Source organism: Apteryx mantelli, chromosome 3 (genome assembly GCF_036417845.1).
Source record: "Apteryx mantelli isolate bAptMan1 chromosome 3, bAptMan1.hap1, whole genome shotgun sequence".
NCBI lineage: Eukaryota > Metazoa > Chordata > Aves > Apterygiformes > Apterygidae > Apteryx > Apteryx mantelli.
The window spans coordinates 99,182,373-99,205,160 of NC_089980.1; the positions used below are offsets into that span (position 1 = coordinate 99,182,373).

Below are 22,788 nucleotides of genomic sequence, written 5' to 3' on the forward strand. Positions count from 1 at the left end.
CAGGACACAGAGAGGCTCTTTTACTGTTGGCTCCTGCTTCGCTTGTTGTGGCAGGCTGTGCATGGCTCCAGCTTGTCCTGCCAGCTCACAAAAGCCTTCATGGCTTTTGTGAAAAGCAGTCTGTTTTCCAGCTCAAGACAGCTTTGTGCATTCTCAAGATGCAGGATGATGCTACAGGTAATAGTGAACTGGAGCTTTGGTTTTAATTTTAGGTTGTACCAGTACATTTCCTGAGGATGCACTTTCTGTCTGTGCACGTATATGTACATGTATGTATATGGTATATGCACAGCATATGCCTTGCTCTGGACTTCCCAAATCCTGAAGAATAGTGGGTTAAAAGGGTGATTTTGTTTCCATTACTTCCTTTTGTCTCTTCTGTTTCCTTATTTCCTTTTGCTTTCCTCAAAGCAATCAGTTGCTCATGGTTGGAGGATGGCGGACTGCTCCATCCTGCTGTGCAGTCCTTGGAGAATGGGCCGCAACAAGAGGAGAAGCAACTGCATGATCATAGCACACATGAGGCTGGAGCGGGCAATTTCACATGGGACAGCCGAAGACTGCACTGCCAGCCTGACAGGTCACATTTAGCTGATCCCAGTTCTTCCATGGGTAGGACAAAGACACAAGGGAGGGGAACAGGCCATTTTCCAAACACTGTCTCTCCCCTGCCTCCATCCTACTGAGGCTATACTGCATATGCCTTGAATCTCTCTGGATCACATACATCTAGCAATGTCCTCAGTCAAGTAAGCTCATGAGGACTGATACAGATTTATTAAAGGCTATGGATATCTAAAGATGGATGTATCTGGAGGCAATTTTGAAAGTTAACCAGTTTTTGCAATAACTTCTTTGAAAATGCTTGGTTGGGCAATTTTCAACCAACTGCTGCACACAGGCACACTGTTACTTACCTACCTACCCACCTTTAAACATCTGGCTCTTTGCACATGGGCCAGTGGTTAAAACACTTTGAAGTTGGTGAGGAAGCTTCAACTTTATCCATGAGGAAAAGAAACTCCTCTCCTTTTGCTTCCAGCAGAGCAAGGAGAGATGGCTCTTTCCTCTGAGTGTTTCTTCCGTCAGCGCTGTTCCCCTCCATTGCACTGGAGGGAAGACTTGTAGGGCAGTTTCCACAGGAGAATTCACATCATTATATGTCTGCAGGACCTGTCACAAGTGCACATGGAAGAAGAAAACATTGCAGAGCCCAAGTCTGCCAGTGTCACAAGGGCTAGATTCACTTCATGAGTCATGACTGTGAAGCTGATCCCCACTGGGAGAAAGAAGTTCACAGCATTCATATAATCCTTTAGGTTGCTTTCTCCTGCAGCTTTAGAGGACCTAGCACAGCAGTACATGAACTTGATTGGGGCATCAGAGACCTACAAGAGTACAAATGATTACTATTCATAATAAAAGGAGGAAAAAAATCATCCTATGCTTTGAAGCTAAAATTGCTTAAGGAACAAAAAATGCTTAAATGAAGCTGTGGCTGGAAGAAACCTCCTGATGGAATTCTTACCGGGTATTTCTGCCACATGTTTCTGAAAACCAGCTGGCTGTCAGATGCACCCTTTGGAAATGCATGTTTGCCAGAGGGCAAATGTTTGACAAGCTTAGACAGCTCTGATTATGTGCAAAGCATTACTAAAAATCTGAATTTATGTAAAATATCCTTCAAAGCAGTGGAAAAGTACACTGTTTTCAAGACAGCAATTTTATCTTTTGTACCACTATGCACTGAATCAATTCTTTTTCTTCAGTTGTGGCAATCAACCTGAACTGAACCCATTTCTGAGCTTGCTGATATGTCCTTTTGAAAAATTAGTTGTGATTTTATTCTTTTATTTTCTCTCTCTCTCTCCCTCTCTTCCCATTCCTTAATCTTTCAGAACTACTATTTGAAACAAAGAACATGGAGAGACGAAACATAAGGTCAAATGATTTGACAAAACCTAATTAGTGGTTCTCCAGTTACCTCTGGGGTAAGAAGATGTTATGGTCGGGCTGCTGGTCCTTTGGATGAAACTACCTCAGTACGAGGAGTAGGCCAACACACTTTCCTCCAGAAAGTTTACCTGAGGCAAGGAGTATAATACAGAGTTTCACAAATGGCTAAATTCAGGCAGATGCTCCTAGCCTGTAGAAAGCATGATCAGCTTATTCAGTCAGAGTAACAAATGCAAGGAGTAAGACCATGTTCTCAGAGAGGGAATGTGTTTTCCTGGAACCATGGAAAAATGAGTAGGAAAAAAAGCCTTGATATCAGTACAACTGTACTAATAAGTAGTGTAGAATCTTTATTCTAAAACCACCTAGGTTTACATATCATTGTAGCTAAAAAATGAAGTGAAGGAAAGGCATATTTCAGACAGAAATATACAGTGCTAGGAGTACTCAGTGATGAATTATATCAAGGTAGCTTTCAGGGGACTTCATCAGGAGAACAGGCATTTTTAATGTGCTTTTTAAATCTCTTCCTTGTTATAAATGACTCTGGGATTATTTAATAAAGAAGAATTTTTAGAATCTGGAGCCTTCTTTCCACAAATGATCTTGTGAAGTGCCCTCTTGTCCCTTAGGGTCCCAGGAAGGCCAGTGTCTAGTTCACTATTCTCATTGTTGTTGAATTCAGGTAGCTTCTCATTGTTATATTGCTGAATGTTTCTCCACAGTGACAGAGTGGCTAGGCATCTGGTGACCGGCGCCACCTCCCATCAGCACTTGCTCTTTTTCTTCACCTCTGTGCTGTCTCCTGGCATTAAAATATTCCTGTAGGAAAGGTGCAGTGGTGGTGATAAGATGTGGACATGGCAGAGGATGGTAGTGATTGGGAGCTGTGTAGGTCTTGCTCCTTGCTCAGCTACTAGGTCATTATCACAGGCAAAATTTTCCCTTTTGTGTGTGCCTCTTCTAATAACTATTAATATTACCAAGAAAGAGCAAGTCATGATGGGTGTGAAGTTGCTCTTACCTACCTTTGGTGGTACAGAGTTAGCTGTTTTGTCCAAGCTGATCATTTTGATTCTGTTTTGCTGCTGGAGACAACATCTCTCTTAGAAGGGCACGAATCAGTCCCTCTTCATTGACAAGATCATGAGTTTAGGGTGATGTGCGCCTGCGAGACAGTTACAGGCTTATGACTAGTGCCCTGAATGAGCTGTGCAAATCAAACAGTGAATGGACCCCCTTTATTCCGTGGCTGTGATGTTCAGGCCTGTGATGCTCAGTGGAGGAAAGGAACAGTACCAGGGAGCCCTTTCCTGATGTATCCCTGTCACACAGGTGGTACATTATCTGGGGTTTTAAAGAAATGTGATCCCTGATTGCAAGAGCTGTGATGGTAGAAGCCCATGGTATGCACAGATTTCTACTACACTTAAGTGACTTGGCAAGTTTGGGTGGCAGTGGAGTTAATGGTGATTTTTTACCATTTGGAATAAAGCACAGCATCCACATTAGAAGTTCTTGACCAGTGCCATATTCTGATATTGCTGTACCAAAGGAGAGTGTTGAAGCCCTGCTGCTGGAGAGTTGAAACTCCAGCTCCAGAGGCCTGTGTCTGTTACGCCGGGGGTGAAAGTAGTGAGCTCCTCTGAAGAATATTCAGTTAGAAAGGGAGCACTATTACCCATAAAGGGTTAAAATCTCTTTTTATAAAATTAATTTAAAATCCATTACAATTACAATTACATTCTGAGAAGAGAGCCTATGGCTGCTAGGTCTGCTGCACTGAGAAAGCTCCAGAGAGAGCCATGATTTATATTTGCATGTAATGATATTTGCATAAGGGAATTCAGATATCATCTGATGCTTGTCCCTGAAAACAGGAGTAATGACTTATTTGTCCCTCTTGGTCACTGCCAGCCTGCATTGGATTTTGTCGGTTGATTGCCAGTCCCAGAGTTTATCTCAGCCCCCTGAACATTCCCCCAAACAAGACACCAATCTGAACTTAAATACGTTTGAGGAGAATTGTAATCACTCATTAAATAATCTTATAGGAAGAAATATTAACTCATTATATGGTAGGCCTGAGACCTTGTTCATTTTTTTATTTGTTTTTTTTTATCAAGCACTCCGTCATGCAAACTACCATAAAGTGTGCTTCCTGCTCTGGTGTACTGAAGCATCCAGGTCCTGGAAAGATGGCTCAGTTCAAGATTAATCAACAAAGTCAAAAGGGGTTTTCCAGTGGATAAATTCTTGTAAACCTGGCTTACGAGACCACACATGTTTAATTAACTCTGTTTGTCTTTGGACACTGCCAGCATTCTTTGAATCTGCTTAGATAATGGATATGATATAGACATGGCTATAAAGTTGAAACCAATTACTGGTAATGCGCTATTCAGAAAATGATAATGGAACTATATAATAGCAGTTAAATAAGCCCTGATTTTTTAATCTTTAATGATAACAGAGGTCCCATTCCTCTCCTACACATATTTCCATTAAAAATTGCTTGAGAAAGGGTTACTCAAAATACCCTCTAGAATAAATATATGTCAGGTTGGCAAAATTTTCAGAAGCAAAGCTGAAGTAATGCTGTAGATGAATAAAACTATAATTCACAGAAAAACACAGCAATTTCCCAAGACTACATTCATTTCCAAGAGTACAGAAATGATTATATTCTGATGTTTATTCTTTGTTTATGTATTACTATTTGCAGTGTGATCATGACCTGCTAGACATATCCCAGAATGTTAAAAAGGGAGTTTCTAGACAATAATAGAAAGACACGGATTATGTCTTCTCTTCACCATAATTTACAGTCTTTAGTGTACAACTCACCAAGATATGTGAGGACACAATCTAAACTAAATGTTTCCGGTAACATATGTTTGCTGTGATTTCATGTTTCAGCTTCCCTACAAAATACTGATGATAATTGTTTATGCAGGGAACGTGTAAGTATGGGAGCATACATGAAAGAAAGCACACAGGGTTCAGAAAAGCATTTCAACAGTTATGCGTTAAAGCTTCAAATGAGGGTCATACAGAGGGGATTTAGGCAATCACAGCAAATCTAACCATTTGGCAAGCAAATGAACACGATGTATTAAACCCAATTGTGAGGGAAAATGTGTTGCACTGAGTTAAAGTCAGCTCCAGAAGGTGAATCCACTATTAGACACACAAGATGAAAATAAAGCAAATCCAGACGTGGCAGGAGGAAAGAAAGAGGAAGTGTGGTGAAGTGTGGTGGTTTCTATGCAGCTTCTCCAAGATTCAAGTCAGCAGGTAGGACCCAAATTACTTTATGAAAGGGAGCAGGAAAGTGCTTTGTGCTACTCACAGTGGCAGTGCCTCAAAGTCAGGGAGCTGGTTCTGCACCTGATGACTCAGGTGCGCAGGACAGCAGTGTTTGCCAGGTACGCTGAACTGAGTCAACCTGCCAAGTCATGAAGGAGAATTGGGGCAGGAAGGAGTGGTGCTTCAGAGAGGTGTTTGGTAGGCCTCTTGGATAGCTGGAGATATACAGAGATGGGAATACTGTGCAGGGAAGGGGTGAGAAGCAGCTATGTACTGAGAAATTGAGTCCCATAATGCCCATACGCTCACCTGAGCTGGTGGAAACAACTTCATGAAGAATTTTCCATGGGAATGCCTACAGCAGTAAACTGAGCCCAAGGCAGGTTGCAGTGGGCTCAGGTTTGGCTTACAAATACTAGAACTTCCAAGGTCATCAATGTGCAAGGACTAAATGTTATTTATGTTATTTCTGTGCTAAATGTTATTTCTACAGCACTATTTAACACAATTTAACTTGATTACCTGAAGAAAATAGCAGAAGCTCCTGATGCTGGTAGAAAATTTCACAGTATTTACCCATATCCTGGGCCAGTCTTGGCCATCCTATTGATGACTTGGTTTCAGAGCACCTGGAGACAGATGCAGACCAGCCAGGGTCCCTGGTAGAGGACAGTGTGTTGAAGGAATGGCACCATCTCTAGGAAGATGTCGGTGACAGTCTTTGAAGGAGGTTCTGGCACTGCAGAATCCCAGAGGGGGGTGACTCAGCCTCAATGGAGGGACTGCAGCCTCACAAGTTACTGTGCCTCAGCTGAGCCTCAGAAAACTGCCCATGTGTACTTTTGGCTCATGGGCACATGCAAAATACTTCATTTACCCCAGGGAAGGAGCACAGGCACAGACTGTTCCTGTGACTCAGCTGACATGTGATAACTTGTTAAGCCATGGAAATTTGATTATATGTCTAGCCTGAAGATGTATCTGTTACAACTCAATGTTTTGCATTTGTGATCAGCTGAATGATATGTCCCTGTCAGGCAGATATTCACTTATGAATAATCATCTGGAAGCCAATTTTGTCCCCCTACTTGTGTGAGAAGTCCCATGGCCCTCCATGGGTGTGTTTACAAAGGGGAAGAGGTACTCAACATGAATTTGGATGTTAGAATTGGGGCTGTATTACCACTAATTTTGATCAGCTAAATATACCTCTGATTGAGGATCAACATTTCACGATTCTTCCTTGCTCAAATGCTGAAACTTTTCAGTGAGCCTGGGTTTTGTACTTCATTTATTATTCCAGTGATGAAAGGCAGGGTGACTTTCAGAGTCTTCTGTCATGCCATGAGGACCGTGAGACCAAAATTTAGTACAGAGTTCCTACCTGTCCTACAGGGCTAAATCATACCTACCCTGGAAAACAGGCTAAGTTATTAGGGGACATGAGAGAGACTCACCTCTCTCTCTCCTCCATGCAGGTTATTGACTCTGCTATTGGTTTTATTGCTGTATGTTGGCTTGGTTTGTGTGAAAACATGCAAAGGTGGGAGCTAATGCCCTCAGCAAGATGCACCCTGAGCAGGCAGGTTAAAATGAGGTGTCCTGAGGAGGCTAGTGGATTTCAAATTAACATTAATGTTTTAATAATCTCACTCAAAGGTACAGATTAGAAACAAGAAAGGACTTGAATGGAAAGGCTCAGCAAATGGAAACATGAACAGTGTCCCAGGTGGGTTGGGAAGGAAAAGCCTGGGGTGGTGGCAGAGCTGAGGCTGGAGCTCCAGCAACTCTCCCGCCAATACTCACGGCACAAGCAGTGTGGCCGGGCCCAGAGCGTTATCCAGCAGGCTGGGCCCTGCCCAGAGCCGGGGGTTGTCCAGAGCTGGGGGCACCCTGTCAGGGTGATGCACTGCTGTGCTGATACCACTGTGGGAAACACCATGGCAAAGTGGGATGATGCCACATTTGGGCATGTGGTGGTACAAGTTCATCCGAGGGGGTTACCAGAGTGATCAAGTGTCCTCTCTGCTGCAAAAGCTCTTCCTTTTCTCCTTTCAATTAATCTAGCATAAATTGTTCAGATTAGAAGTATACAGTTGCTTTGGATATGCAGGAGGAATTATTGGCTCGGCAAACTAAACACCAAAAAAACTGGAATAATGAACCATTATTTATGCAGCGGAGCCATTATGCTTTTATCTATTGCACACACTATAATTACAGCTTCACCAGACCTGTCAGAAACACATCCTTTAATGATGTACCCAAAGCAAGGATTTATTTTAAAAAAATATCCCACAAGTGTTAGTCGCAATTTTCTACTGGAAATTTTTAGAAAGGGAGGGAGAAAATATAAATAATGGATTTAGTAAAGAGAATGTGTGTGGGGGTTTTTCTTACTCTTTGTTATGGTTTCAACCTCCCCATCACTCTAAATGGTCCCAGAGGAAAAGCTCCTATTGTACCGGTAATCCTTGACCAAGATAGCATCTGGTTTATAGCATGGGGATCTAGTAATCTAGCACATGCAGAGATGCTTGTGGAAAGCGATTGTCAGTACATAGAGAGAAAAAAACAAAACAAGAATAAAACTTGCCTTATAGCAGCTTCACCAGGTCCTCCTCTCTCATGTGTTCAGATGAGTTATCTTTCCTGAGTTCTGCTCTGTCATCAAAATGTCAGTCTCCTATTCAGTTGTTGTCTAATCCACTCTTCCTTCGAAAGAAGTGAGACTTCACTTGTAAATTTGATGTAACCTGTTATTTGTATGGCATGTTTCACCTATCAGATATCTCTGTGCAGGCTAGCCTCTTCATAAATATTAATATAAAGGTATTACCTTACCTGGAGGAAGAATGCAAATAAATAGCTAATGATGAGCTCTGTTTCCAGCTAAATTCCAGCCACCCTCCCAGCATCCTCCCTGGATCAAAACCTACTGTCACCCCTTCACAGGGAGTAATTTTCATTGCGAGCATGTCTTGCTCAGAGCTGGGACCTTCCGTATTTACTAACCACAAACAAGGATAGGAGCCTTAGTCCTCCTCCACTAGGACTCAAGGTTACACATTATTATCACCTGATGATTTGTCTCCTTTATGGTGACATTCAGAGGCTCCAGACAAAACAAAGACCATGCTACATCAGCCCCCTGGGAACATACAGAAAATGAAGCCACCTGCAAGATTCACCACAGCCATATTTGACTGAGGCTTGATTTTTTTTTTTTTCAGTATATGGGTTCAAAAAGACAAACCCCTGGGCTGGATAATCTGTGTAGACTAGTCCCACCTTAGAGATCTAGATCTGTGCTAACCGGCTCCTGAGATTAGCAGCCCAGGAGGGAGCATGTCTCAGGAATCCTAATTTCTAGTTCTGACTGCATTTGAAAAGAAAGAAATGCAATAATCATGAACAAGAAGGGAGTTCAAGTGTCATTGTTCTGGAATGGGCTGAGCTTTCTTCCTGCACAATTTCTCAGACTGACCTGGTGAATATTTGGTGAATAAGTGTTTCACTCAGGCTTTGGGGACATACACAGTGATGCATGTGTTGAGTATGCACAACCTCTGAGGCTTTGATTGGCACTGAGATGGAGTGAAGCTGACAGCTTGTCACAGCAACTTCAGTGACTACAACACTAACAAATGATGGCGGGGGGGGGGGAAAGCATGGCTTTATTGTGGTGAAAAATTAAAACTCCACAAAGAATTAGGAGAAATATGTATACATTCCTGACGCTTCATTACTCTCTTTTTTTTTTTTAATTTGCTGCCTTTTTGTGCTACTGCTGTGTCCCACATGAGGCTATGGTCAAATACCTTATTTGATGTTTGCTTTTCTGGCGCAGTAGTGATCTCTTCCCTTCTGTTTCTCCTTTCTTTAAAAACATTAATCTCTGAAGTTACCCCCTGTGTTTCTTCAAGATCCTTTTCAAGACCCATGTTGACCGAGATGCTGAAAAAAACTACCAGTTGCTTATATCCAGGGGAAAGTGCTTGCATTTATTTACATTTGAAAGCAACCAAACAAAACTTAGGATGATTTATGGCTTTAAAAACTTTCTCTGAAACTATATGGCATTTATCACAGCCAACCCTGGCATCCTTACTCCCACGTGGCTTGTTGCAGTGACTTGTCAAGTCTTATCTCGGATTAGGTTGTTAGCTCTTCAGGACTGCAGTGCTAGCCTCCATGATTTAATGACATTCACTTGGTCACATGGACCAGAACCATTTATGAAAAGCTCCAGGAGTCTCCTCTCTTGTGAAGAAAGTAATTAGGGATTCAGAATTTACTTTCTGCTCCTGTTCAGCTGTAATTCCCAGCTGTAGTGAGTATTTGTGCCAGGTAAGGCATCAAATACATTAGCCTACTTGCAGCAAGGGATGGGAACAACACTGAAGCAAGGGAAATCAAATAAGCAGCCATAGAAAATCTGCTTATAATATTTACCCAGATCTACGATGGTTTCATTAAATGATTTCTTGGGCAGTGTCAAGAGAGCAAAAGAAATATTTGGGCCTATAATTGCTCCTGCTGCAGAAGCAATGGACAGCAGATTGATCCAAAGTCCCACAATGCAAGATAGTTTCTTCTTGGGGGAGCAAGATAGTTTCTCCAGGCAAAGCATGTTAGGAGGTAAGAGTTAACCCCTAGATAGTGTCATTATGTCTTTCTGAGTCTGTAAGCTTCACCAGGCTCTGCAGGACAGATGTTGGGACTCTCCTTGGCAAGAGACAAGCGAAAGTTACTATTATGATGTGACCAAATTCAAGTGGCTGACAAAGCAGACCTTAACACTGGTAAAACAGAAATTACAAAGATGTGTTCATAAGAGTTTAAATGGAACATGAAACAAGATTTTAGTTGCTGGCAGCAGTACTGGCACAGGTTGCTACTGAACAGTGATTCTGTCCATCTGAATGACACGGCTGTCATTACAGCAGCTGTAGCAGGAGCCAAGAGACTATTAATTACATTGAAGAAGTGAAAGGGGGCAAAATTCCTGATTTATGCCGTAGCAAAACTGACATCCATAAAACATGACATATTCCTCAGACCAGGTCTGTGCTGCAGCTAGGGCTGACCATGGTCAGATGAGAGGAACTGGTTTATGTCAGATATAACTCACCTAACCTGTTCTAGCTACTTGCTTTATGGTAAGACGAATCCTGCTGTACGAGGATCTGTCGTCTCCATTGACCATACAGGGAGCCTAGTGGAAGTGGGTCAGATGTGAACATTTACCAGAGTTAGGTCAACTTCACCCTCTGAGTCATTTCCAGGTCTAGTTTTCCAAAAGTGCCTGGGCATTTGCAACATTCTATCTAAAAATATGCTCTGTTTTTAAATCCTAAGCTCCATAGCTGATCTGCTATTCTTGGAGAAAAATACCGTGCCAAATTTAGTCATATCATCAGAACTCCATGAATTCAATGAAATTTCACAACTGATTAATTTAGCCTCCTGGACAGGTGTTTTGATGTGATTCATTTACTTTAAAACTATGTATAAATGTATTTCCTATCTTGGTAAGCATATTGGCTTTTGTTTAAATTAATTGTAAAGTAAAACAAGAACATAGACTACTTCAAAGAAGCTCTAAGAGTTATCTTGTTTGCTTGTTCAGAAGAACTTCATGGAAATTCATAAAAACTACAGAATTATTTCAGAATCAATCAAAAGGTATGTACTATTCTTTATTGTAGTTGTTTCCTATACTTGGATATACTTATACTTCAGAAAAAAATCTAGAACTGGATTTTTTTTTGCACAGTGAGACAAAAAAAAATATTTATCCTCTTTTTTGTTTTCTAATGTCTAATCCCCCAAGAGAAACAAAATCAAACAGACCCAATAATACAAATACAGTCTCACTACTTTTTTCCCAGGATAGGTCAATGTGATTTGTTTCACATCTCATAAACTTTGAATGCAAATATTTTCAAAAAGGAATCATTGAAAGGAATCAATCCTAGCCTTATGGACTACTCTACCTGTACCACCCTGAACCAATGCAGATCTTTATTTTGCTCACCCTGAAACCCTGCAGATCTTACATGATGTCATGCTTGTGGACCCAACTTTAAGCTGAGTTGTTTTGCTTCACCTCTTTCCATGTCTGCAGACTCTTCAACAATAGTGAAATGAAGGTGAAATTGTCTGCTATGCCCAGAGAGTCACTCATTTGTAAGGTGCTCTCACTGGTAAAGAGTTTGTTTCTGCTTTCAAGTTTAAGCACATCATGTGCACCAGTATGATTATACAGGCAGTTCATTTCCCTCTTGGGGCCTTCTCCAGTTTGCTTTGGGGTCATAATCTGTCTAACCACCTGTCTGAACGCTATGTGGAATGTGCCACATCACTGGACTGAGCTGTGGGAACAGGTATACATGTACAAGGGGCAAGTGGGGAGGATAGTGCTGTTGTACATCCAGGTCTCACCTGCACGCACGTGCATTTGAGATGCTTAATCTGTGTAGTTGGACCAGGGGACTAGGAAGGGCCTCCAGGTCTCCTAGTCTAGACATAACTGCGATAGGTTCCTGGGACTCTTACCAGCAGAGCTTACTGCAGCCTAGTAATACAGCAAAACAGGTAGTGCATTGATGCAGAGAGGCTGTGCTTTAACCTCAGCTGCCTAATTCCTGTTTTCAAGCACATAGATATATCTAAGCAATTTTATTGCCTGAAACAGTCTCTTATTTAGCTAGAGAAGTTAGCAATGATGTGAGGGATTTCTTAATTGCTTCTTGTTTCATTGCCTATAGCAAAAACTCAGCTGCACTAATTCAACTTTGGAGTAGCAAATATCACTAAAGATGGATGGAGCATGTCCTCCTCTACATTTTGCACAAAGAGGGTTTGACCCTAATGTAAGATGCAAGCAGCAGAAACATGAAAGATGAGCACTGCTATTTCACTGTTCCTGTTATTTTCATAGATCAGGATTCCCTGTCCTCCAGGCTATACAAAAGGACCCACAGAACCTAAGAGTGGGATTTATCTTGCTTAGTATTATATATCTAAATCTGAGCTGGTCACCTTAGGCTAATTTTATAGTCAATGGAGAGAAGTAGTCTCTGGTGAGGCAATTCATCTGAGCAATCCTCAACCCCATCTTAAGATAAAATAAATCTCCCATGAGAGTGCCATTTTCTGCTCATAATGTATAAAAAAAGCTTATGATGACTAGCTTTGACTTAAATACCTCATTATTAGAAGCCTACATTAGGGTGAATGAACTCCATTCTTTGATTCAAATTATTTCTGGGGTGGCTATATACATTTGATAGTGTCTCTTTCAGATATTCCTCCCCTAGCAGAAGAAAAAGCCTCAAAGCAGACCTTTCATAGCCCAAACCACCAAAGTTAAATGTTAGGTAGGCTCACCCATGTCCCTTCACTTTTATAGGCTGAAATTACAAACTGCCCTCAGCAGGAGACTTCTGAACAGAGAATGTGAACCAGTGTGAAGGGATTCATACAAGAGAGGAGACTTCACAACTGCACTAAAAGTTTTTTGCACCGCCAAGGAAGACAAATGGCGTGGCAGGGCTGTTGCAGAAGTAGCCTCTGGCAGGACACACGATGCTGTGAGTGACACCCACTCCCCATCTGCCTGGAGAAAAGATGAATGAGGAGCAAGGGGAAACATTGAATTTCCAAGAGGAAGGCAGAAAGATGCAATGATTTTCTCTATGGACAAATATGCCAATGTTAACTTGGCATTTTTTTTAAGCTGGGGAGAAGTCTGGAAGATAATTTTGTCACTGTTAATGACAGTGCTTAAGACAGAGAAGTTTTAGCACCCATAGGCAGTAAAACTGAGATGTAAATGGAACAAAAATATTTAAAAACTACTTGGTAACAAAATAATTGATAAAGCACACTACAATTCTCTCCACTACATGGTTTGTGCTTCCTATAAGGAAGGACTCTATTGCTTGTGCAGAAACTCTGCCTGCTACAAGAAAGAAAAAGAATAAGAAAAAATGCATTTACATAACAAAAATGTATTTCAAAAGACTCAGTGGGCCAAATTCAGCTTTGGAAGAAACTGCCTTTGCCATCACTGGAGTGGCACCTAGGACTGGTTTGGTTTGAAGCTTCCAAATCTTAAAAGCTGTTAAAGAAAGATGTTTTTCTTGGCTGTCTTCCCACAGATTAAAAAGCTGATTGCAAAGTCTGTGTTAACAACATCAGACATTTACCTCCCATTTGCAAATATCAGTTAATCATTTTTCCCCAAAATGTGATTTTACAAAAGTATGAATTGATGTAAGTTTCGAGCTGAGTATTTACCTCTGGTGAGATCACCCACGCATTTCTCAGGGAAGTGTGATTGGGAAGCTCTGGCCCTGTAATTAGGAAGAGAATAGTTTGGCAATAGAAAGGAGAGAAATACTTTGTTAGCAGAAGAATATGAGAATTTTTCAGCTGTGTTTGCTGCATTCCTTGCTACTGCTGAAACACATAGATAGCTAAGAAATTATATACCAAGGGGTAGCCTTGTGGATAAGACTAACTACTGTATATGGACAAAACAGTATTCTTTTTGAACAACCCTTCCAAAAAAAAGCTCCCAATGTGTCCTTGTACTTGTGCTTCACTGGGAAGTGAGGAAAGCAGGCTGTTGCTGGCCCTCATGCTGACATGCTGCTGGTAGCTGCAGCCTGGGGGTGCTGGATGCCATGCTGAAGCCTCCAGGTATTCTCAGAGTGAGAAGGGTCCAGGCGACACAGTGGGGGCACCATGGACCAGCCTGACCAGAGGAGTGAGTGTCAGGATGGAAACTACTCATATGTGTCTGCTGAAATGCCCATGGGTCCATGCCGCATCAGAGCCTTGTGCTGACAGCACCTAAGTCTGTGCGAGTGAGACACATTGTAGCCTTATGGGCTGATAACTTTTCTGAAATATATATTTGCTTCGGTCCAAATATTCTTTGTGATGTTCTAGAGTATTTCTACTGAACTGTTGGAGTGTACCAAATGTCTGAGTGCCCTGAATGTTATTAAGAAAACATATAGTGCTCTTGTTAAAGATGACTGAGAATGATTTTGGGGGGTTGCAAGGCATCAGCCCTGTGTATGACTCTGAAAACTCCTGATAGGGCAGAGCTCTGTCTCGTACTTCAGCAAGGCACTCAGCTGAGATACAGGATAAGGGAGATGTGACAGGTATCTATGGCCCAGCTCTGGAGCCTATCTGTGAAGAGCAGTACAAGTGCAGACCTACTACCCTTTCTGTATTTCACGATGACCTCATTTACTGTCTCACTGCATTTGCTTTTATTAAAGTAGTTCACAGAGGTGTCATTCTTTGGTTTAATTCCATAACAAAACTGACTACCTCATCACTTACTACGGGAGAAGGAAACAGAGGTCTTGGGTTCTTTCTATTTTCTTGTACTGTCTTTTTATTGTCTTCATATGTTAGCTTAAGTCAATGGGGAAAATGTACTCTTAAGGTCCAGTGAAGTAATATTGTTATTCCCTGGACTCATTCAAAACAGTTGAGGCGCCAGAAGAATTGCAGAAAGAATACACCCTGTGCAATGGCTTCAAGAAAACAGCGTTTCACTCCCATCCATCAGGATTAAACCAGGCTGCGTTGAAACAAGCCACTGGAATATGTTGTGTCTCTGAAAAAGACAGCTATCACATATACATGCAGATTAAAAGCAGCCAACACTGGGAGATGAGAAAAAAAAGTTGCCCTTACTCCCTACTTGGGAGGGATTTAATCACCAGACACTATCCTGCTCCCATGGAGTTCAAAAGAGGTAGGAGAGGATGCCTCAGGCTTTCAAAAATAGCCTGCCTCAAAAATAATATCAAAATATTCAGGGTATATAACATATAAGAAAGAGAAAAAGTATTGTGGGGTTGTTGCTACATGTCAGCAAAAGAACATTACATATTCATGAGACAGCAATGAAGCCCAACACAGCACAAAACTCCTCTGACAGTTTTACCTAATGATCGTCTGCCTACTTATCTTCTATAGGCCAAAACTTCTGCAAGTTTGTTGAGATCCACCAATTGCAGAGCAAATGTATTGCTCAAAAGGGCTGATTTATATGGTAGGAAACACTGCCTAAAGGTAACCCTAAATAATGATTTAATAAATCAGTTTGAATTTTAGTTCACGAAATCGGACCAAATTATTCCTTTTTTAAATCACAGTTTGAAGCGACATTATAATTCCAGAATATTTTCACTAAACTGATCACTCTCTTTTTAACAGAAATATATGCAGTCTAAGACATTAATTTAGCTTGAAATATGATAATTAGTCATTTAATATCCATTGGCATTTTTCTGCTGCTATAAACTGGTGGCTACGAATCAAGCCTGTCACTTCTTTACTCTCCTTACCCTCTTCAAAATAACAGGCCAATTTATGACCTGATTATACAAATTTTGTGCCAGCATACCTTCCCTCAGTTCTACGGAACTGCAGAATGAAAATGAAAGTATGCAATAGCATATAAATGTCTCAAAGTATTGCGAAATTATCATTTTCATAGTCTCTCACAGCACTTTCTGCAAGGGAGGGTCGTTCGCTTGGGAGCCTTGCCAGGATGCAGAGCCAAAGGTAAGAGGCTCATCCTTTCCGCAGGGCACATCTTGTTGCTATAATCCCCATGTACATCCCTCATCACCTAGGCCTATATGGAGTGTCCGTGGGCATGTAGGGAAGGAGGGTGGGTGCCAGAGATGAGCAAGGCAACTTTTCATCTTTTAAAGCATTTAATACTGCCAGGGGGTTTGGTTCGCAGTTCCATGTGGAGTTGGTCTTCAGCAAAACAGGCAGAGGTCTGGCTGGAATACTGACTCCAGCGAAGGGTGCTCTCCAAGACGCCAAGGTTCCTCGTCAAGCTCACAATTCTTTCGGATCCAAAGGGGTGGGAATGTTTGGGACCTCTGCTCATAGAGATTCTGGCACCGTTTTCTGTGCTCCTACCCATCGGCTGCTGAGGAATGTCACCTCTGGACTTGGTCCTTGGTCTCTGCACTCTCCGATAAACTCTTTCCTTCATTCGTCCCACCCCTTGTCACCTGTCAATGGCTGTACAAAGCCCACTGCTGCACAGGAGTCTTCTGTGCTACCCCCACGGCAGGGGGAAACCGCTTAGCAGTCCCAATCGGTTGGTAAATGAGAGTCGGCACACATAGCCGGAGAATGCCCACCCACAGCCCTTATCACTTCTGTCTATACGTAGCGTAAATGGGCACTTGGGCTGGGCGTGCCCCATCGATTTGTGCGCAGCCATGTCATCTTTTGAAGCCTTTAAGGCTTCCTGAGGCTTTTGCTCCCGCTTCCATGCTGAGTTTCCCTTCAGCAAATCATGCAGAGGTCTGGCTAGACTCCTGAATGCTGGAAAGGGGGACCTCCAAACCCCAACCGTCCTTATAAGGTTTGCAATTCTTTGGGATCCCAAGGGGCAGGAATGTTTGGGACCTCTGCTCACAGAGAGTCTGGCACCGTTTTCCGTTCTCCTTTCCAACGGGTGCCCCGCAACGTCACCTCTTGACAGGACTCAGACAAGTCTCCCGCTCAATAAGCTCCGATAAGGGGTCACTGGGAAACTCACAGCAGAGTTTCTTCCAAGAGGAACCTTGCAGGGTGCACTTTCCACCCCCAAAGCCTTCAGGGCACAAACTCCGTGCCTGAGCAGATGCCTTGGAGCCACCTCTGCTGTGTGCCGTGCACGGCTGGGGCATGGGCAGGCTGGCAGAGCGTCCTGCTTTGACTCTGTGGGTCTCATGGCTGGAACTGTAGCAGGGAACCTGAATGGTCAGGCAGGTCTTCGTAGGCTCCTCCTAAGTGAGTGCTCTTCCCGGATTCCTCTGCTCCACCCACCCACCTCTCTAAACACTTCCTCCGCTCAGCTGAAACGCTGAGCCTTTGCTGATGCACCACTGGCAACGGCTTGTTCTCATCGGGCCTCTTTTCCTGGACAGTTCCGCAGGAGAACTGATTGTCTTTGCTTGAGGAGCTGTCTCTCCTGTCTTCCAGGCCTCCAGAATGTGGGACTTTTTTAAGCGCTTTGCTACGGTTTGCAAAAGAGAGCGTCCTGGAGTGCTTTCTGATGTGCGTGCCGGGTGTGCTGCTGTCCTCCCTGGGCTTGATGGGAAAAGCCTGTGTCTTCTTTAGAAAGCTTTTGGGGGGCTCCGGAGGGAAACTAGTGCAGAGCTGGTGAAGACCGAGCCATGAGACGAGAAAAGGAGCTCTGCAGGGAGCAGCCGGAGGAGGTGTCGGGGAGAGAGTGCCATCTGATTAGTGTGGCTGCAGGAGGGCAAGGCGTTGTTTCCAGTGCCCTCTTCTCCAAGCTGTGCTTTGTCTGATGAATGGGGAAATGCTTCTCACTTTTGGTTACCTCCGGGTGCCTTCTCCTGCCTTCCAGGTTGCTCTTCTGGTAGCACAGGTCTGCCTCTGAGAAGCTCCTGCGCATGCTGCTGCTCTCCTTCTTGCAGTTAGTCAGCGAAGGGGCAGAGAGGCAGGCTGGATAGCAGCTGCTGACAAAAGCGCTTGCCCCTTTGGGCTGCTCCAGGTCAGAGGTGGCGGGGCTGCCTTCAGCTCCAGGCTCGGGGCTGTTGCAGGCAGCACGGTTGTGCTGAGCAGCACCTGGGTGTTCTGGGGGGGGAAAGAGCCTGTTAGGTAGCTTTTCGAGGCCACTGGAAGATGCCAGGGCACTTTCCCTGTGGCACCATGCCCCCCTGGCAGATGCAAAGGTGAAACCTTTGTTCCCATGCGTGGAAGGACTGAGAAGCCTTCTGCTAGGGAAACCCTGCCAGACCCTCTTGAACCCTCTGCACCTCTCTTCATTTCCACACATGTCTTCTGCTATCCAATTACAGGCTGTGCTCCAGCAGCCCTGGCGCGGGACAAGCAGCAGTCCCTGCTCATACCTGCGGAGCTCTCTGTGTGCTCTGCTGACTCCTCGGTCGAGGGCCTGAACGGCAAGGCAATGTCGTCGCTGAATACTGCTGTGCAGTTGTTGATGAGGAGCTCCACCAAGAGTGTCACCTGCACACAGAAAGCCCTGGAGTTCAGCGCGAGGGGCTGCAAGCATCCTGAGGAGCCTTTCGTGCTCCCGAGGCACGTTTCTGCAGCCACAGCTGTAGCTCCGTAGCTCAGAGCCTCCTGCGGCCCGCTACAAGCAAGGCAGCCTTAGCCTCAGCACAGGGGGCAGCGAGGGGGGGTGCTGAATTCAACAGACCTTGTCATTGCTCTCTTTCTGCATAGCCAGCGGGAGCGTGTTGTCTGCGTCAGGGCTGAGCAAGCTTGGCCCCACGCAGATTGCCAGGTTGCTGGCATCCATGCGGTTGCTCTCTGCGTTTTCGCTGATATGGTGGAGCAGCGAGAGCAAGCGCTGGAGCAAGAGGCGGTTTGCTCGAGGCAGTTTGCCAGCCACCCTGCGGGAACACAAACCAACAGGAACAGGAGGGCAGGCTGCAGGGGCCGCTGCTTCTTGGCTTGAGCCCGAGCGGTGGGACTGCTTGCTGGCAAAACTTACTCTCTCAGTTCAGCAATTTGCTCCTGCAGGCTGGGCTTCTCCAGCGCTAGCAGCCACTTGGCATAGAGGTCGGCCACGAGGAGTTTGCAGGGGATATTTCTCAGGAAGTCCTGCAAGGCCAAGGCCCTTAGGTGAGCCTCTGCACACTAGCAGGGAGCAGAGAGGCAGCATCCCCGTGACTTGGGCTCACTAGGAGGCAGCTAGCTTTGAGCTAGCTGCTCTCAAAGGTGCAGCTGGTGGAACTGAAAATCCCACCCGTGGCAAAGGGAAATGCCCAAGTGTCCTAAGCCCGATCCTCTGAGTGCGATGGCTTCAGGCCGCTTTTAGCCTGCAGCCCCTCCTAGGCCAGTCTAGGCATTGGCACGGGCCCATGCAGATTCGCCCTGCGCTCTGCCAGCTACAAGTCAGCAGAACTCACCTTCAGCACCACTGCCAGCAGGTGCACGGGTTTGCTCGCCAGATCCACGTTCCCACCTCTGTCGAGCTCTTCTTTCAGCTCCCTGAGGGCCTTCTCGTTGGCAGCTTTCCTGAAAATGCCCTCCGTGGCCGGGCCTTTCTCACAGAGGATAGCCAGGAGCTCCTGCAGGCGGCAACAGACAGGTTTGCACTTGGCGCTGCGCTCTGCTTGACTCGGCTTAGTATGTCGTTCTTGTTGCACGTAGGGTATCCTGGCAGTACCCTGACTGTCCCCCAGTCCAGCCTCACCTGGGACTGGTGAAGTCCAGGGAGTGCAGTGGAGTCCTCCCTGCAGGAGACCTCTCTCCCCAGGCTTGCTTACCTGCACTGGTTGGGGCAGGGCATCACCTTGCCCACAGATGAGGGCCGGAGGCTGCCCAAAGAGAGCCACCCGGGGGCCAGAGCCCAGCTGCCCTGGGCAGTCTGCGGTGGCAGAGGTTCCTCTCCAAGCCAGGGGCTATGAGATCACCACCTTCTTCCCTCCCTTCGCTCCACCTGCTGCGAGCAAAAGGAAAGCAAACATGGCTTCAGAAAATCCGGCGCAGACACCTGGGGTGCCTTTGCTCTGTGTGCAGCGCCACGTGCTGCGGGGTCTCCTCCAGAGTGTTTACAGGCACCGAGGTTTTGCATGGGGAGAGGAAACAAGAGCAGCTGCGGCTGCCCACAGGGCTGATGTGCGCCGGCGTGTCACCGCTGGTGGCGGGACAGGCAGCCTTGCAGAAGCGCCACTTGGCAAGCAGGGTGCAAGAAGGCAGCTGCTCGCTTTCTTTTTCGCACTCACCAGCCGAGGGGCAAAGTGCCTCTTCAGTGGCTGAAGGGTCCGCCCGGGGGCATTTCTTGGCTTCAGCCTGCAAGAAAGGGAGGGCTTCAGCTTAGCGAGCCGCCACACAGCAGCGAGGGCCTCGAGCGAGCTGCTCCAGCTGCGCAGGGATGGCCATGCTCTCCCCCGGCACGGGGACTTTGCTCCCTTTGCACCCCCGGCAGAGCCGTCCCCACGGTGCTGAGATACCGCCCAGCCACAGCCAGCAAGGGCTGAGCAAAGGCAGCCCGTGCTCACCTCTGCCAAAATCAGCGCCTCCACGGTCCTGGCAGTCAGCGACGCCTCCTGGGCGAGAGAACAAAGAGCCTCCGTGAGAAACCGTCGCATGGTGGGCTTTGGAAAGCCAAGTGGCTCTCGGGCTGGAGCGGAGGCTGCGCGGACACTTACGGGCCCGTAGAAGCCGACCACCTTGGTGAGGAGCCGCAGGGAGGGCAGGCGGGTGACTCTGGCTCCCGGGGCTCCTTGGCTCTGCCTGTGCACAGGGAAGGGCGCACAAAGAGCCCCGTCACCCCCAGCCCTGGCTGCTCTCCCCCCTGCCAGCCAGCCCAGCGCTGCCAAGGGCCCCTCAGTCCGCACAGCCTGCAGCAGCGCCGGCTGGGAGCACGAGCTCTCTAACGCCCCGGCTCCTGCTCTCCTCCTCTTGGAGACACACAGCAGTGGCTCGGGGTCCCCACGCCTGCAAGCCGGGAGCTGTGCTGACAGCTCCCGGGGCTTGCTGCTCGTTTGCAAGCACCAGGCTGAGCACCTCCCGCTGCTCTGCCAGGAGCTCCACGTGGCAGTGGGTGCACCTTTCCCCCACCGCTGAGCGGGCACTTCCGCAGGCAGCTCCATCGGCAGCACTCCCCCGCCCTCCACCCTGGCACCACCGGCGCCTTGAATCCCCCAGCAGGCCTGACCTGAGGATGGCGTCCAGCCAGAGCTGCTTCACCTCCTGCGACCTGCAGCACAAAGCAGAAACAGCCTCAGCCCACGCTGCTGCTGCTGCTGCTGCTGCTGCTGCTGCTGCTGCTGCTGCTGCTCCTCCTCCTCCTCTGGACGCACGCGGGCCCCAAAGGGCTCTGGCCCGCGCAGGGAGAGTGCCCGGGATAGGGCCGAGCCCCGTGGCGCAGGACGGGCACACGTGCCGGCCCTGGGACGTGCGCCCCCGACTCACCCAAAAGTGACCACGCAGAGGCCCGTGGGCCAGACGAGGATGAGGCTCTGGCTGCTCTTGAGGCCAAAGACCTCCTCCTCGTCCTCTGGCCTGGCCGCCGCCACCGCCTCCTCGCGGCACAGCACCCACAGCTCGCTGAGGCGCACCCGGTGCTTCAGCCGGAAGGTGGAGCTGCATCTGCGGGGAGGAAGAGCAGGCAGGGAGCGCGGGTGTGCGCGGTGGGCGCAAGCGCAGCCGTCCTCCCGCTCTGGGAGAGCCATTTGCCGGGGCAGAGCCTTGGGCAGGGAGGAAGGAGGGCGGGGATGCACAGCCTTACTTGAAGCTGGCGATGGCGATGGCGTGCGCGAAGAGCAGGAGGTGCCGGTGCTGCGTGCGCTGGTGCCGGGTCACCTGCGCACGCTGGCTGAGGAGCAGCTGGGGGCTCCCGGTCGACACGAAGGCGCCGAGCGGCGCTGGGGACCGGGAGGCCGCCCTGCTCCAGATCCCGAGGCGGGCGCCAGGAGCCCCACGGCCGGGGGGCCCGGGCCCTGCCTGCGAGCGGGCAGCGGGGTTGGGAGCGCCCCGGGCACCGCAGCAGTTCACCTGTCCCATGGCGCTGTGGCCGGACAGACCTGCGCGAAGCTGCACGCGTGTCCCTTTGCCGAGCAGTAGCGCCGGGCTGAGAGCTGCCTCTGCCCGCGCTGCCCTGCAATGGCACGGTGCCGCAATGGGGACCAGCTGGTGGCCGTGGCCGGGGTCACTGCGATGCCACCGCGGCACATCATGGTGATGCACCGGCGGGGCCGCGGGGCAGCCCCGCCTGCGGGTGCAGCGCAGGAGCAAAGGGGAGTCTCCTGGCTGCCGGCACCTCCGCTGCCGCACCGTTGCCATGCCTGTGTTTCTGCTTGTGCCCATTGCCTCTCAGGGTGGCTACGTGGATGTGGTAAACCACTGACAACTCTCTTCATGTTTTGCGATCACATCCTTTAGAAGTAGGCTTTCCAAACTTGTGAGAATTTCAGGTTTTCAATAGCATGTTGAGACATGGGATCTCCTTCACTAATGATGATATCAGAGCTGGTTGCCTCTGCTTAACAGTATAAGGAAAAAAATTCCCTTGAAGTGCCTTAGCATTATTTGATATGCTCTTAGATACACTGGCTATAATTCTGTAGCTTTTTTTCCAGTGTGAATAACAGGATTAGCTTCTGTAAACGTGCTCAGTAATATCATATGGTCTTTTCTGGGGGCATTTGGGCAGGTTGTTCAACTATCTGAGCAGTCCACTATCCAGTGACTCTAAACTACTAATTACTATTAGGTCTGTGACTTCCATTTAATTTGAACCAACACACATTTATTGAATATTGTCTTAATTTTCAGTTCCCGAACTTATCATATTTCAAGCCCAGATACTCTGCTTTATCTTTTATACAAACAAAGAAGTATAAAGAAAATGCCCTATTTCTGTTTCTATTCTTGCATTCATAACTATTTCCTTGGGGTTCTTAATCTTAGCTAAATGTCTCCTCTTTCATTCACTTCCAAAATTTTGTCCTTCCTGGGTATACATGGTTAATAATT

At 46.8% G+C, this 22,788-nt stretch overlaps 1 protein-coding gene across 1 annotated transcript; it reads right to left on the bottom strand.

The window, feature by feature from the left end:
- Positions 1 to 17,099: 17,099 nt before the first annotated feature.
- Positions 17,100 to 21,816, bottom strand: LOC106489587 (T-cell activation Rho GTPase-activating protein-like). The gene is given in 17 exon segments (XM_067294592.1): positions 17,100 to 17,135; positions 17,138 to 17,179; positions 17,182 to 17,459; positions 17,462 to 17,498; positions 17,501 to 17,904; positions 18,112 to 18,120; positions 18,189 to 18,306; positions 18,500 to 18,695; positions 18,797 to 18,906; positions 19,215 to 19,376; positions 19,575 to 19,675; positions 20,034 to 20,100; positions 20,310 to 20,357; positions 20,460 to 20,544; positions 20,969 to 21,010; positions 21,226 to 21,402; positions 21,542 to 21,816. Coding segments are annotated over 17 exon segments (2,187 nt in total).
- Positions 21,817 to 22,788: the final 972 nt, after the last annotated feature.